Source organism: Vulpes lagopus, chromosome 13 (assembly GCF_018345385.1).
Source record: "Vulpes lagopus strain Blue_001 chromosome 13, ASM1834538v1, whole genome shotgun sequence".
Classification (NCBI taxonomy): domain Eukaryota; kingdom Metazoa; phylum Chordata; class Mammalia; order Carnivora; family Canidae; genus Vulpes; species Vulpes lagopus.
The window spans coordinates 1,907,957-1,924,105 of record NC_054836.1 but is presented as its reverse complement, the minus strand read 5'-3'; the positions used below and the strand labels follow the sequence as shown (position 1 = coordinate 1,924,105).

Sequence of the window (16,149 nt, the reverse complement as noted above, 5' to 3'; positions counted from 1 at the left end):
AATCCTGTCATTTGCATCCACATGGATGAATCTGGTGGACACAATGCTAAATGAAATTAGCCAGACACAAAAGACAAAGACTGCATCATACACTTATATGTAGAATTTTAAATAGTCAGACTCATCAAAGTGGAGGATAGAACAGTGTTTGCTAGGAGGAGGGGAAGGAGGAAATGAAGAGATGTTGGTCAAAACACATACAGTTTCAGTTATGAATGGGTAAGTTCTGGGGACCTGATATGCAGCATGGCAACTGTAGTTTACAATTCTGTGCTAGGTACTTGAAATTCACTCAGTGGGTAGATCTTAAGCACTCTCAGTACAAAAACATAAAAAGAAACGAGGAAAGAAAAAAGTGATGACTACATAAGGTGATAGATATGTTAATTACTTGAGAGCAAAGATCATTTCACAGTACATATGTTTATCAAAACATCAAGTTGTATACCTTAAATACACAATTTCTGTTTTTCAGTTATAACTCAGTAACACTGAGAAATTTAAAAAAAAAAGATTAAAATGCTATCATGTCTGTTTTCATACCATAATGAAAAAGCCAAAAGCAGTGACTTTAGATTTGGCTTTTTCAGCTTGTTGACCTCTAGATTCTGGGAAGAAGAATCTTCCAGAGAGACTGCTCTTTTTAAGTACCAGGGCAGTCCATTTCAGTGCAATAAGTATAAGGAATGAGCATAGGAGGAGAATTTTCAAAATGCAGATGTCAAGACACTATCCCCAGAGGGCATATTTAAATGTTGGAGGAAAGAGTGGTATGTATTTTGTAAAAGCAACCACGTTTATTTTGATATGATGACACCATTGAGAAACCCTTTGGGATTATACTTGGTGGTGGTGGTGTGGGGGGGGTATTAAAAAATCAAGGCCTTATGGCATGCTTATGATTTATCAAGTTTGATAGCTGAAATTAAGTCATGATGTGAAAATGCAAATGCTAGCTGGCATTATTCAAGCAATGGTGGACAATAGCAGTGTTCTATTTCACTCCCACTCATTTCCACCATAAGCTTCTAGGTTAAGTTTATTATTAAAAGAATTACACTTGACCCTCTAATACCTCTCTGAAGAAAGGATGTGTGGCATAAAATGTTAGTCTTTGGCCAGAATGGTTTTGCTCCCTTTCTTGTATAGGTTTAATTATAATCTAAAAATGAAACTAAACTTCATCAGCTTAATTGTTTGTGTTGGTTTTGAGGATTTAGGCTCCATAAACAATACAACCTTACCCACATTTGCAGGTAGGAATAGAGAATTGCTTGACTATTATTAAGGGCAACTTCTATAAGTACCTTCTAATGCACCCTGAACAGAGAAGCTGCAATAATCCGTTATAGAAAAATGGCTGTGCTATTTACTTTATGTTGGATCAGGCTTACCAACATTGATTCTTTCTTTTTTCTCCCCTCAGATGTACATCCAGACAACAACACTTACTGTCTCCATGAGTTTAAGTGCTTCGGTGTCTCTAGGCATGCTGTATATGCCCAAGGTTTATATTATAATTTTTCATCCAGAGCAGAATGTTCAAAAACGCAAGAGGAGCTTCAAGGCTGTGGTGACAGCTGCCACCATGCAAAGCAAACTGATCCAAAAAGGAAATGACAGACCAAATGGAGAGGTGAAAAGTGAACTCTGTGAGAGTCTTGAAACCAACAGTAAGTCATCTGTAGACTTTCCGATGGTCAAGAGCGGGAGCACTTCCTAATAGATGTACGTTGAACATTCTTCTTCTAGTCTTGGGGACTGTGCTGCATAGTTCCACGGGCACGGTGATACTCGCACACCATGAGACCATCATGGCAGTTAGAACCATTTGGTTAGAACCAAATAACTTTAAGGCGAGTGGCTCTTCTCTAGAGCATAACTATGCATACGAAATCTCTTACAAAGTATCACATTTGTGGCTCCCTTTTGAGGCATAACCAAGCATCTGAAGCTTGGAATTATCTTCCATTTATAGAATTATTATGTAGCACTTAGAAACTACTCTCCAGTCTGTTAGTTCAATATTTGTTGTTCTTTATTGATTTATTTGTTGCTCAATGATCTTACACAAATAAATGATATGATATATAGGTATTTAGGGAAATGAGAAAACTAGTGAGCCAACATGTTAGGTTAAATCATAGTTAATACTTATTATCCCCAAGTGGCCCCCTTTTTGGCTATATTAAGATAATTAGAGTTCTTCTCTGAAAGCTTCATGACCTTGAAAATAGGATCCTTCCTGCAGTTACTGGTCTACTTGTCCCTTCCTCACCTACCTTCCTCTTCTCTGTAGTCACCCCTGAAGGAGTGCACCATAACAATACACCACTACTAAGCTAATCCAGTAGAGTTTAAGTGGTCCATTTTGGTATCTATGGAAGAGTAACGAACAGGTTGAAGATCTGTATTGTAAAATACCAGATAGCTGAGTACAGAAAAAAAAAAAAAGCAATCTTTATGTTACTAGCTTCTGATGGATCAAAAAGATATAAAAGCTAAGATTCTTGCATTAGACCTCAGACTTCCTGTCTTTTGGAAATATAACAAGTATTTAATAATTAAGGATAAAACCCTATACAAAAATACTCTCTTCCTCTCAGATTCCTCCAGCAGGCTGTATTCCCTATTCTCTATACTTCTGACAAGAAATACAGGCAAGATGAAGTGTGGATTTTATCCAATTTAGTTATTATAACAACAGAATCTGCACTAGATTTATAAACATTTCTTTACATAAAGATTTCCAGATGAACATTGTCTACTCTGATGCCCCATATGCAAAAATGGCCTTAAAAGATAAGTATTGATCAATTAAGTTAATTGGCTATAATTGCTATCAGACTTCTTGGAATTATTGGTCAGATTTTCTGGGAAGATTCCCTTCAGCTCCCTAATAACCAAATTTAGTCACCTGTACATAAAGAAGTCTTTTAAAAATTCCACAAACACTCCCCACATATTCACCTTTCTGCAAACATGAAACCTTGAAAAACTGCAAGAGTAGTTACAATAAAGACTGGTTTTGGTAACAAATCATTATAATCATCTCTGATTATAGGTAAGCAATTTAGTAATAATGGGCCTATTTGGTCTTTTAGCAAAAGATGCACTATAGCTACTATCAAAAGTGTCAGAGTTCAATGCTTATGATTTGAGGGCAGAATCTTATCTGTGTTTTTCTACCTTGAAAACATCAGAGCAGCCAGTTAAAACCTGTTGTAGGATGCTGGTAAGCTGCTGTTGGCCGGCTGTTGGCATTTCCCACTACAACTCATCAGAGTCTGTAGTTGGACTTTTTTTTTTTTTTTTTTTTTTTTTAGCAACAATCCAGGAAACTTTCTGTAATGTGGTTGCAAATGGGAACACCCAAACAAAATTGAAATAAATACCAGTCATCCCAGACTTACTTCTAGAAAGTGGCAGGAGAAAAAAAATCAATAAAATTTTACCACCCTTTTAAAAAATAAATAAATTCCCTGAAGAGGAATATTCCCAGCACTGATAAAGACTAATCCCATATTTAATAGAAGTAAGTCTCATGTTCTTTGTTTTCCTTCTATTATTTTTGGTTGATACTGAAATGGAAATTATATAACAAGCATGCATTTCCCTACTTTCTCTGAAATAAGAATGAAAGATCTTAATGGAAGGTATGCCTATACTATTCTGGAAGAGTCAGAAGCTCACTTTTGGAAGGTAAAAGAAAATTTAAAAGGTGAATCAAGATAAAGTCAATTACTACCTAAAAGGTAGTTAAACTGTACTTTGGCAACTTTAATATATTTATCTTTTAAGTAGTTTGGATTTTAGTAAATTGGGTCCAATGAAGTGATTATAGTTTGCACATTTAGGAAAGACAGTGCATATTCTCCTGCAGTCCTATTCCAGGTAACCACTGTTGATCTTTGTTCACTTGTATCACCAAGTATCATGGACTCCATATGTCTCTATTAACTTGACTACACGTACTAGTGGTTTTAATTGAGGCAAGTCTTTAAAATCACACTCCCTACAAGTATCAATGACTGTAATAACTTAAATGCAGGATTTTTCTTCTAAAATTGTGCCTATGTTTTAGAAGTAGAACTGAATATTGGAAAACCTGTGTCCTTCAAAATTAAGAGTCTGCCACTCAACCTACTGAGTTACCCAGGCCTCCTCAGATTTAAAATGCCTCCTCAGATTTAAAATGCCTCCTCTGGGGTTGGGTGGAGTCTGTTCTCAATTAATTAGGGGCTAGTTAATCTACTGGAACAGTATCCATGTTGCTGCATTCTCATGCTTTCTGTTATGAGACTTGTGACAAGTCACCATTGCAGTGACATAGGAGAAAGTGTTTTGCAAACTATGAATCACCATATAAGTAAGATAGAAGTGTCATTGCTGCCTTGGAAAATGTAGATTGCCCTGTCATTAGTAGAAAAGACTTAAAATTCAAAAACTACTCTTTTAGCATCCCTCTTTCTTCATTTTTTAATATGTGGAGGATTTGGATAATTATGTCTGCTATTCCATTGCTGGGATTTTTTCGGACCAATTAGCAATGTATTTATGATATATATTGCAATGCTTTTCCTTCATGGCCATAGAGCTCTATAAGTCCTTTGCACTTAGAAACTTCATCTTAAAGATTACTTGTTAATGCCAGAAATTCTGGCCACATATTTAAGGTTTTCAAGCTTCAAAATCTACACAGAATAAATATAAGTAATGTGAAGCTGGAAGGGAGGCCAATGAGTCCATGTTAATTACTGAATTTGCAGAGTACTACATTTCACATAAAAAAAGGTCAAGTGTTGTTTCATAAAAGTGTGTGGAAAGGGAGTTAGAAGCAAGTTGATGTGTATGAATTTATCAACTGTACCCAATTAACAAATGCTGTAACATGGTAGTTCTTAAGCTATGTTCATGAATAATTCATGAAAACAGCTGCTGCTGGAGGTGGAACTGCTTTCTCTAGCTTATGAACACAGTGTGGTGTCCACAAGGCAATTCACCATTGCTGCATTCCAGAACTGATTGTCACATAAGTATATTCATAGCCACTGTAAAAACTCCCTAGTAGCTCACATGTACATCTCTGATCCAGTTCGCTCTGTAAAACTTCCAGTATAAAGATTCTCCCAAGACTTCTGCCTCCACAGGCAGTGTCCCTTGTCACTGTTTTCCCATTGACTAAATCATCCATGTCCATAGCCTTGCATCCCTTTTTCTAACCATTAGAAAAATTAAGATAACTTTCTTTTTGTAAATTATAGTCAGAGCTCTCAGTAGAATTCTACCTTCTTTTTCCCTGGGGATAGCTTTGAAGAGTTCAAAAAATGAAGTATGAATCTTTAATTAGCTATAGAGTCTCAAAGTTGGAATGATCCTTGAGTGGTCTTATCCAAATCACCTTCTGTTAATTTAACATCTTCCAAACATCATCTTCTTCAAGGCCTTTGGGGTCTTATTCCTCTGTTTCAACCATAATTTTTCTTCCCAGGTATCTACAAACTTGATAAATATTTCCTACATTTTTAGCTACCGTTGAAGATATTGAATAGGGCAGGACATTGAACAACCATTTTAAGGGTTGTTTTTCTAACTGTTATGACAATTTTTCTTCATCTTTCTTCAAAGACTATATGAAAGTCCTTCAAAAACATAATTGAAGAACAGATTTTGTTTTTGTAGAGGGAATTTAGAGGTATATGAGGGCATTATATGTTTAGAAAATTTTCTAAAAATTTAAAAATAGTACACAAGCATAAAAATCACTGTCTCACTTCACACCAACTGAACATCACAGACATCTAGCCTTTTGGAAGGGGTCAGTAGGAAAGTAGGATTCCATATTCATTCTCTCAGACAGCAGCTGCTCCCCCACAAACCTAGTCACCTCCATCCTCACAAAAACCCAATATTGTGGATTTTGGACTAGCAATGAAACTGAGGCCCAGTGACTTGATTCACAGATCTTTTTAAACTCATTTTGTAGGGAACAGAATGTAATTTAAAACCATATCAAAAACCCACTTCCTTTCTATGTGCCACAATAATAGCCTAGAAGTGTGAATAATGGAGACAAGAGGAGCAGATACGTTAGCTTTTTTTTGGCATAAAGCTCATAATATTCAATGAAATAAAAAAATAGCAAAAACACATATAATTAGCATTTCCTTAGGCTCTCTGCACTTATTTTTGTGATTGTGAACTTTGTGTGATCTCGATCTCTGCTAGGAACTTGTCAGGTCAATTATATTGATGTAAATAAACTGATTCTATTTCAGAGGAGGAGCTTTATAATTTGCTTATTTAACGTTCAAAAACTAAATAATTACCTAAAAATCTGTTTCATCTTGAATTGGATTTATGTAGTGAAATACATACATATTTAGCATTATTTCATATTTTTCTTCTTATGATTATGCATTCCAGAATTCCACTGAAATATAGGACATCACATTTGAATTTTAGAAGAGAGATTTATTCCATCACATCTTTCAAAAAAACCAAAGGGATTATTTGGATTTGTTTATATTCTCTGAAAACTTAAACATGAGTATAATAAATTTGACTTAGAATACTTTGTTATTTATAGCTTTCTAATAATCTTACAATAATAGGTTTTACTTTATAGTGAGTTGGTATCAGAAGAATAAAATATTTATTTCCTTCTTTGAGTCTTTTTTTTAAACACCTCCATTTGTATCCTTTAGCTGAAACCGGAACATAAATATGTACCTGCAATACACATATGTACTTTAATATTTACAAATATTCTATGTACTTTATAGAACATACAAGTATACCATGTTTACTTCTAGAGTCTAAAAGTATTATTTGCTTTTAAGGGGCAAATGGGGGGCTCAGTCGCTTAAGGGTCCAACTCTTTATTTCAGCTCATGTCATGACCTCAGGATCATGAGATCAAGCTCTGTATAATGCTCTGCACTAGGTATGGAGCCTGCTTAAGATTCTCTCTTCCCTTCCTTCTGTCCCCCACCCCCCAAATAAACAATGAAAAAATAAAAGTATTATTTTCTTTAATTGAAAAATACTCATTGTCAAAGCACAAGTAGATGTAATTACTTACCTGTTTTTGGTTATCAAATCAGACTCAAAGAATTGAAGTCTTTAACTTAGGTTGTAAAAAAATATTTTTTTGTCTTTTGCAGATCATTTATGTGTTCTTTCATTTTTCATATTGTGTATCTTTGTTACTCAAAACACATTTAAATTGAATTTCATCTAAATTTATTATGATTAGAATTTTTCCATTATTAGTTTTCTGCTAAGTAGTTATAAATAGCAGTGGTATTACAAATTAAAATTGTTGCTGCATTATTATTCCTGTTATCACTGAATTCCTACTACATGGTTTAAAAATATGTAACATGTTGTAAAAATGGAATATCATAAAATAGTGATTTTAGGATTTGAATTTTAAAATCATTTTAGCAAAATAATTTATTTTGATATCCTATTAATTTGTCTTAATTTGTCTTAACAGCTTCCTCTACTAAGACAACATATATCAGCTACAGCAATCATTCAATCTGAAACAGGGAAATGGTATAACGTGAAGAAATCTGGTATGTGATGTTAAACAATAAACATGACACCGCCAAAACTCACTCCTGGAGATCTCTGTAGACTACAATCAATCAAATCAATAGTCAATCTTGTAAGGAACACAAAGTAGCCATGAGCCAAAAGTATCAAAAACAGAGTGGAAAAAAAAAAAACATTTTATACAGTACAACCAATGAGTGTCAAGCTAAAGTATTGCTTACCCATAAGCAGTTAAAAAAAATCACAAAAGGAAAACTAATGTTAGCTTGTGAAAAAAAAAAATGCTGTTGAAATAAACCGTGTCTGATGTTATTCTTGTAAGTATTTTTCTGTGATTGTGAGAACTCCCGTTCCTGTCCCACCTTGTTCAACTTGTATAAGACAATGAATCTGTTTCTTGTAATGGCTGACCGGATTGAAGCCTTGGGTTGTGCTAAAAATAAATGCAATGGTTGACGCATGCAATTTTTTATACAAATAATTTATTTCTAATAATAAAGGAATGTTTTGCAAATGTTGAGAGTTGTTTCGTTCCAGTTTAAAGCCAAGGAACACTCTTTCGAGGTGGCACTTCTGCTGTTAGCTCCTGATGTAAAAGCCCTAGTGATCCGTGGTTGATTTCTTCAAAGACTGTGTCTTTGTAAATTCATGTGTATATGAAGAAGATTGTCCTTTATTCCTCTATGAAAAAGCATTATTTGTGTAAGAGTCTGTGAGTATTTCAAAACGGATATGGTAACTTTTCATAGTAAACTGCTTTTTTTAATGAAGAATCAAGCAATAGCTTGAGGTAAATTGCTTCAAGTATTCTAATTAACAAATGATGAGTTAAACTTTACTATGGAGAATATAATATGAAGATCACCATCAAAAGTATGTGGAAGGGTCACTGAAATTCTCCATTTTCTAAGTCAAAACTTCTGCACATTGGAAGATTTCAAGGTATGTGCTATTAACCTTTTCTTACCTGGGCCTGGTATCCACTGAAATCAGTGAAGTAATGGGCCTTACCAAGTACATTCCTCAAAGCACAGAATTAGCATATTTATTCCCTTGGCATCACTAAAGAAACCACAGTTCAAATAACATGTCAATGCTTTCTTATTTTCCAAATGAAAACATTCATTGGTTCATAGCACAGTATCATTAAAGAGAGAAAACAGGAAGCCTATGTCATGCTAATAAACCATGCTAGGGTGAATAAAAGGAGCCTGTTAAAAGCTTTCAAATTTGTTACCATTTTCATCTGGGCTCCTTGGTTCTATACAATCCCTGACATCCATCAAGTCAATGGGTCTCTACAATCATTTTGTTAGTAAATGTTCTCTCTGCTGAGTTAGCTTGGATGGCTCATTGCACTCCTTATAGATATAAAGAACTATCTATGCTCCGTAGCTTTGACCCAGATATTGACAGTCACTTTATTTAATAGGGAGTTGAAGGAGCACAGCTCAGCCTCCTTCACCATGTAGTAAAGTTTCTTAGATACCTACAGAGATAGAAAGCTGCATACAGAAGGAGACGTGTCCTTATTGGCCTTTTGTTGAGTTTCTCCTAATAGCATTAGACAATATTTAAATCAAGGAGTGAGGGGATTATTTTCAAAATTTCAGATAATCTGAGTTACTGATAAATACAATCCTGTATTTATTAAATGTATTTATTAAATGTATTTATTAATCCTGGATTCTAAACCCACCTCTAGGTGTGCCTTTCTAGATAAAACATAGTTTAAAACAAAATCATATCTGCACATTTAGTATATTTTACTGTGCATGTATCTGAGAATCAATAGCCATATCAGGAAAAATAATTATAATTGTATTTTAATTTTTAAATGGACCGTTTTCCTTGTATTGGAGATTATTAGTGGCTTTTAAGGATTTTTTTTACTTAATTTTAATTATTCAGTATCCATATGTTTGGTTGAGAAAAATGCTTGAATTTTACAAGCCGTGCATTTCGCTCGAAGAGCAAAATTCATGTATGTTTTCATTTACTAATTTTCTCTAATCAGGGTAAGTGGATGCAACAGGGTGATTATGAGAGCCTAGCCAGCTCTCTCAGGCCAAAGGTGGTTATTATTATTTTTTAAAGGCTTTAGGAAGAAAAATAAAATATTAAGCATAGCTCATGACATTTCAAAATTGTTCTTCCTATCACAAACATACCAATGGGTTGTTTTTTTCTAAGTATTTTTATAAATAATTGATACTTGTTTGGTGTTTGACAAAGTCTTATGTAACTCATAACAGAGTTGAGTAATAATTCTTATAGATTTACATATCCCAATCATCTTTTATAACACTATCTGGGGATTGGTGGGGGGAGAGGGCTTTCTTCTTGATGAAAATGATCACCCTTCCCAGGCAGTGGGAAGATAAACTCCCACAGCCTATTACAGTTGGAGCTGGAGAATTCTGGCCTCAGCTGTGTTTTTTTTTTCCTCAGGGATTTTGTTGAGGGCTCAGGAGGTAGTCATATAGGCTGGGACAATGTAGGGAGGCATCCTGTAAGGCGAAGGATTTAGCATGTGCTAGTAGTGGTTCATAAGTCCTATGCTTTAAAACGAACTGCCTGTGTACTATAGATAAGCAAATGCAAAGTTGCCTGGAAAAAGATATAGTATATTCTTCAGAATCGACCTTGTGTTTTATTCTGGCCAAGAAACGTCACATCTAATCACAGCATGCCAGAGGGAATGCTAAAAATGTAGCCCAAGGTAATATTCAGCAAATGTCACTAGTAGACAGTGAGCAATATTTTAGTGTGACCTTGGGCCAAATCTGACCTCAATTAAAAAAAAATTAGCTTATACTAGTTAATATTTAAAGGTGTCTAAATCAATGATGGCTGATGTGTTATGAACTAATTTTCTTCGTTAAGAACAACTACTCATAAATTTAAACCTGAAGGAGAGCATTATGAACATGAATAGGAACCGAATTGGCAAACTTAATTTTTAGAGTTTTTAAGAATTTTTTTAAAGATTTTATTTATTTATTCATGAGAGACACACAAAGAGGCAGACACAGGCAGAGGGAGAAACAGGCTCCACGCAGGGTGCCAGATGCGGGGCATGATCTTGCATTTGATTCTGGACTCCAGGATCACGCCCTTGGCCGAAGGCAGACGTTTTAACCACTGAGCCACCCAAGGGTCCCAAGAAATTTTTTACCAAAAGAAACTGACATTTCAAATGAATAGGATTTTACTTTTTAAACTTAATTAAAAACCATATCACAAGGAATCTCACTTGGAACAGAAGTTTGCATCATTTATATTTTCTTCTCCTTTTAACTCTATATTCTCTATTATTTACTGATAACACTGTAGAAAGAAAACCAAGAGTTTTCAAAATTATATTAACCAACACTGATACTTACTCAGTCAGCAAGTAGAAGAAACAGCATTCTTAAACTCTATTATGCAAACTTACCAATTTTTCTCATTTCATTTATTTAACTCCCTTTAATGTCAGAATGTTCATCCATTTTCTGGAATAAAATTGCTAAAAATAACAATGAAGTTGCATGACAGGATGAATGAAAATAATACCAAACTGTAGAATATGCTAATCATATATAATCATCTTTAGAAATGTTTCTTTTGCTTTTATTATGGTTTCCCTTTAATGAAGATGTGAATAATAAAGAAAAACTTGACCATAACTAGAAGAAAAGATTTCCTTAAGAAGAAATTATATCTGTGAATGTTCAGAAACTTGCTGTCTTTGTTGGAAAGTGTCACATTAAAGGCATAGGAGCAAAGACAGAACAATAATTGTTTTAAAAATGTATTTTCTGTGAGTATTCATTTTCAGTTTTTTCTTCTTTAAAACTTTTTTGCACCATAACATTTAATGATGTTATTATCTTTGGCCGCCATTATTTCTCATTTAATTTAATGCTTCAACAGGACATTTAGGATATTTTTCTCTCTGTTGAGCTTAGTGTAAAGTCTTGTATAAAATTTTGATTTACATATCTGCTTCTGGAATGATAAGGATAGAGAAAAAAATTGATCTATTAAATATTTTTTCTAGTTGCCTACTGTTTAAGCAGCTTAGGCAGAGCTACCTTTGACAAATAACTTGTTGCAGAGTCATGATTGCCAAGTATGGAGTGGGATCTATGAAAAAAGTAGGAATTGACTATGTTATGACTTGGATTGGAGATACAGGTGATGTGGTTATAAAAAAACAGGAAAGACAAATGTAATATGTAAATTACATATTTATGTAATTTATGACAAATGTAATATCTCAGTTTTTGAAGTAAGCATAAAATTATTTACCAATATACTAAGTCCCATTAGATAAGTTCACTAGAACACAGAATGGTGTTTGAGAGCTAACAAAGAGTCTTTAAATATTAAAGTATAATTTCAAAAGTTAGAAGTATAACTCTCATACAGAAGTAAAACAAAAAAGTCAAGGATTTTATTTGGTCCATTGACTAATGGGGGAACCAGTAATATGTTAAAACTAGTCCAAAGAGCATTTGAGAAGCTAGTTTATATATATATATATATATATATATATATATATATATATATCCATGTAGTAATATATAGATCCATATATATATGGATAGGTTAGAAGGCTAGATATAAAACTAGTTAGTGTCTCATAGTACAATAAAATATAAACATTTAGGTTTTCTATTTCATTGGACAGAAATTCTTTGAGTCCATCAATTAAAATCAACAAATTAACATCTGTACCTCAGAAGTATGAAGTAACCACACTGATTAAAGTTCAGTTCTGCACTAAATTACTATCCCTTGCCTATTTCCAAGTTTTGGATTATTTTTCTGATGGGTGATATTTCATTGTTGTACTTCCCCTAGTTTTTTTTTTTTTTTTGCTTCCCCTAGTTTTAAGAATTATGTTACCAGTATTTGAATGATAAAGATCACACATACACCTAAAATCATATTAAGATAATCCAAGTTAGTAGGAAGGGCTCCAGGATGAGGCTGTGTTTTAATAATTCTTTAATTAATTTAATTATTCTCTCCTATCATTACTCTTTCCTCTGGAGACAGAGTAATTCAGAGGCTAGATTGAATAAAATGATATGGAGGATAAATATCAATAAATGCATGGCTGCCTTCAATTTACATTTCCCTATCTGACAGTTCCACAAATAATTTGTGACTTGTGACTTTAACGTTGCCCCCTGGGCACTGTCATCCCTAGCCTGTATTTTTTCTCTCTTTCTGTAGTATACAGCCCTAAAAGAGGAAATGTGCTTTGCAAGAGTTTTTCTGAAGATGACAATCAAGAATAATTTACCGTATCTCCAAGCCTACCTCCTATTTGTTATTGGCTAATATATCTGGCCTATTCTAACAAAGCCTCTTTAGGGATCTGTGGACATCTTCCAGGCAGGAGAAGCAAGAGTGAAGTCTTCTCAGAGAGAGGGGACAGGTTTGGATGAATAGAGCTCTGCTTTTCCACAAATAGCCTAGAATTTAAGAACCCCAATCTACCACTCACTCCTCTCTGGCACTCTAGGCTTGGGAGAGCAGGTTAATGGTGGGTGTAAGGCCATCGGACTCTCTCCATATAGAATCCATCTTCTGAAAGCAGTACTAAAAGCATCAGGGCTAGGTGGCCCCGTTTATGGATCTTTACTAAGTTCCTGGAAGAAGGAAGAAGAGGCAGGCTGTAGGAGGCAAAATTATAAAATAGATGAAATATGGTTTATCGATTTTTCTGTTTTTCTGTGGTTTTTTCCCTCATACTGTTCTTGAACTTCTTTATACCTCTTGAAAATGTCACCCAGCTGAACAATATCCTCAGTATACCTTCTAGATACTCAGGGATCCACTTTTCTCACTTTCCATTTTGGGACTCACTGCTATTTTCCTGTGGCCCAATGTCTCAATCCCAAATTACTTTTCTATGTCAAAGTTTTTCCCAATCCCCAAACACACAGATGTCAAAGAGGCATACTGGTGTCCTCTAGGGAATCTGCTGCAGCTGTGTTTTAAATAATAACCATATAATTAAGATCATTTAGTCATTCATTTTATTTGGAAACTATTTATGGAGGACCTGCTATGTAGTAGAAGTTTTAGGGGATGAGAAAGAAAAATGAACCAAGACAACCCCAAAAAACAAACAAAAAATACCCCAACTCTGACCCTTGTGGCACTTCTACTTCTGTGGGAGAGATGAGTGGTAAACAATATAAATATAAATATAAATATAAGGTAAGTATATACATATAGGATAAATTAGACAGTAATAAATGCTGAAAAACCAGTTAAATCCAAGAAAGTGGATAGATAGGAAATAAGTCAGGAAGTAGCTTTTGTTGAGTGCAGGGTTTGAAATTTAGGGTGAGTAGCTAGGGAAGGTGATATTGATGAGAGATTTGAAGAAAGTGAGGGATGGGGATCCCTGGGTGGCGCAGCGGTTTAGAGCCTGCCTTTGGCCCAGGGCGCGATCCTGGAGACCCAGGATCGAATCCCACGTCGGGCTCCCGGTGCATGGAGCCTGCTTCTCCCTCTGCCTGTGTCTCTGCCTCTCTCTCTCTCTCTCTCTGTGTGACTATCATGAGTAAATTAAAAAAAAAAAAATTAAAAAAAAAAAAAAAAAGAAAGTGAGGGATGGATGGATGCAGTGTCCGGGGGGAAGAGAACTCTGAAGGAATTCAGAGGGAACAACATGGAGGTAGATCATGAGGCAGGAGCATGTCTAGATCAGGGCAAGGTGAAGGATGTAGGGTGAGGTGCACTGCAACATCTTGTGGAGCCTTGTAGGTCACTGAAAAAAAATTGTAACTTTTACACTGAGTGATAGGAGAGCAATAATGGAGTTTTGAGCAAAGGAGTGACACCATGGGTCCTAATTTTAACTGAGTCTTTCCAACTGATGTATGAGATTAGCCTCAAGGAGGCAATAGCAGAAGCTTAGACACCAGTTAGAAGACTCTTGGATGACCCAGGGCAGAGATTCTCCTGGATTGGGTGGAGCAGAGTAGTGGAGGTGGTAAACAGTGCTTAAACTCTGTGTGTATTTTGGCAGAAGAGCTTATGAATTTGCTCATGGGTTAGATGTGCACAGAGAGAGAAAGGTCATTCCAGGGCTTTTGACCTGAGCAACTGGAAGTTGCTGTTTACAGAGATGGGGGAGACTGAGAAGACCGAGTTGAGGGAAATACCATTCATCCCAGAGTATGAATGTCCAATATCTTTGCCCTCTCAGACTCCAAAGTCTGCATTTTTAAAGATGCATGGGTCATTAATTAGAACAACTCTATAAATCCTGGGATAAATTTGAAGACAAGAAATACTATGAGAATGAACTTGTTCCCTCCAAGATGTTTTCAGTGGGATGTCAGATCTTCTGATGTCACCAAACTCTCCCCCCTCCTCCAGGCTAAATCCTGAGCCAATTTTTTCTTCTTCCTAGCTTTTCTCTATAGCACTTTCATATCCCATTTCTTTTGTGGTTATTTTCTAATTTGTTTGATTAATGTTGTATTTGTTTTTGATATTGTGCTGTTTTCTCCAAAGAATGGACTATAAGCCTTTGGGTCAACTTTAAAATCTTTGACTTTCTATTTCCTTGGCTTCTGGTTATTTAAAAGTGAATGGTGCTCCTCAGAATCTACCACAGGAAAATTATCCTTTACATCCAATCTTTTATCCCAATCAAGACTCTTTCTTTGTCTAAGAAGGTGAACTGCCTTCTCAAGGACAACTATCTGTCTGGAGCAAAGAATAAGTAAAGAAGGGGAGAGTGGCTGAAATTATAAACAGCAAGGGCTGCAGTTTTATAGCATCCAAGCTCCTTATCTCTCTAGGGCTTGCCTTTATTTTTCATTATTTCATTTATTCAATCATTTATTTATTCATTCTTTCAATAAGAACAATGTGAAAAGTCATATATTCTTAGGTAGAGATGTGAACCCTTACTAGCTGGGAGATAAGATACCTCATAATGACAATTACAAAAATTATAATAATTGTATTATAATAGGTAAGATTACAAGGCTCCCATTTTATGCCAGACAGCTTGCTAAGTGCTATACTGGAATAAATCCTGCAACAGCCTTGTAGAATGGCTATTATTATTACCCCTGTTTAAAGACGACAAAATGGAGACAAAGGTTGATTAGCTAACTTGCTGGAGATTAAGGAGTACACGAGTGCACTCTGCACTCTGTGCAGAGCTTGCACAGAGCTGTGGTATCAGATGGAATGTGTCGGCCGAGAGGACAAAATACTGTAGGGGTCAGCTGGGAAAATTAGGCCCAAGTCCATGAAGGAAATTCTTGGTTTGATTTCTGATTTGATTTCTTCTATCAATATGCTGTGCATGATGATCTGTTCTAGGAGAGCTATCTAACCTTAGTTTGGGAAATATATTTAGAGGGAGGGATAATCTTTGGATAAATTCAAGTTAATGCCAACCTATTGTATTTGATTATGAATTTTCATTTTTATTGAGTTGCTTCTAATGTGCAGTTTTTAAAGTTATCCATGCAAATCACAAGACCAGCTATGGAATGTAGCCCTCTTTCCTCATGATTCATGACTTATCTCATCTAAAAATTTTCAAACACTATG

At 35.1% G+C, this 16,149-nt stretch overlaps 1 protein-coding gene across 1 annotated transcript in view; it reads left to right on the top strand.

Moving 5' to 3' along the window:
- Positions 1 to 8,081, top strand: part of GRM8 (glutamate metabotropic receptor 8) — a 748,335-nt gene extending 740,254 nt beyond the window's left edge. Inside the window, exons 10-11 of the mRNA XM_041728295.1 lie at positions 1,427 to 1,673; positions 7,502 to 8,081. Coding sequence (XP_041584229.1) covers positions 1,427 to 1,673; positions 7,502 to 7,551 — 297 coding nt within the window. The 3' untranslated portion in view covers positions 7,552 to 8,081. The remainder of the gene's footprint in view (positions 1 to 1,426; positions 1,674 to 7,501) is intronic.
- Positions 8,082 to 16,149: the final 8,068 nt, after the last annotated feature.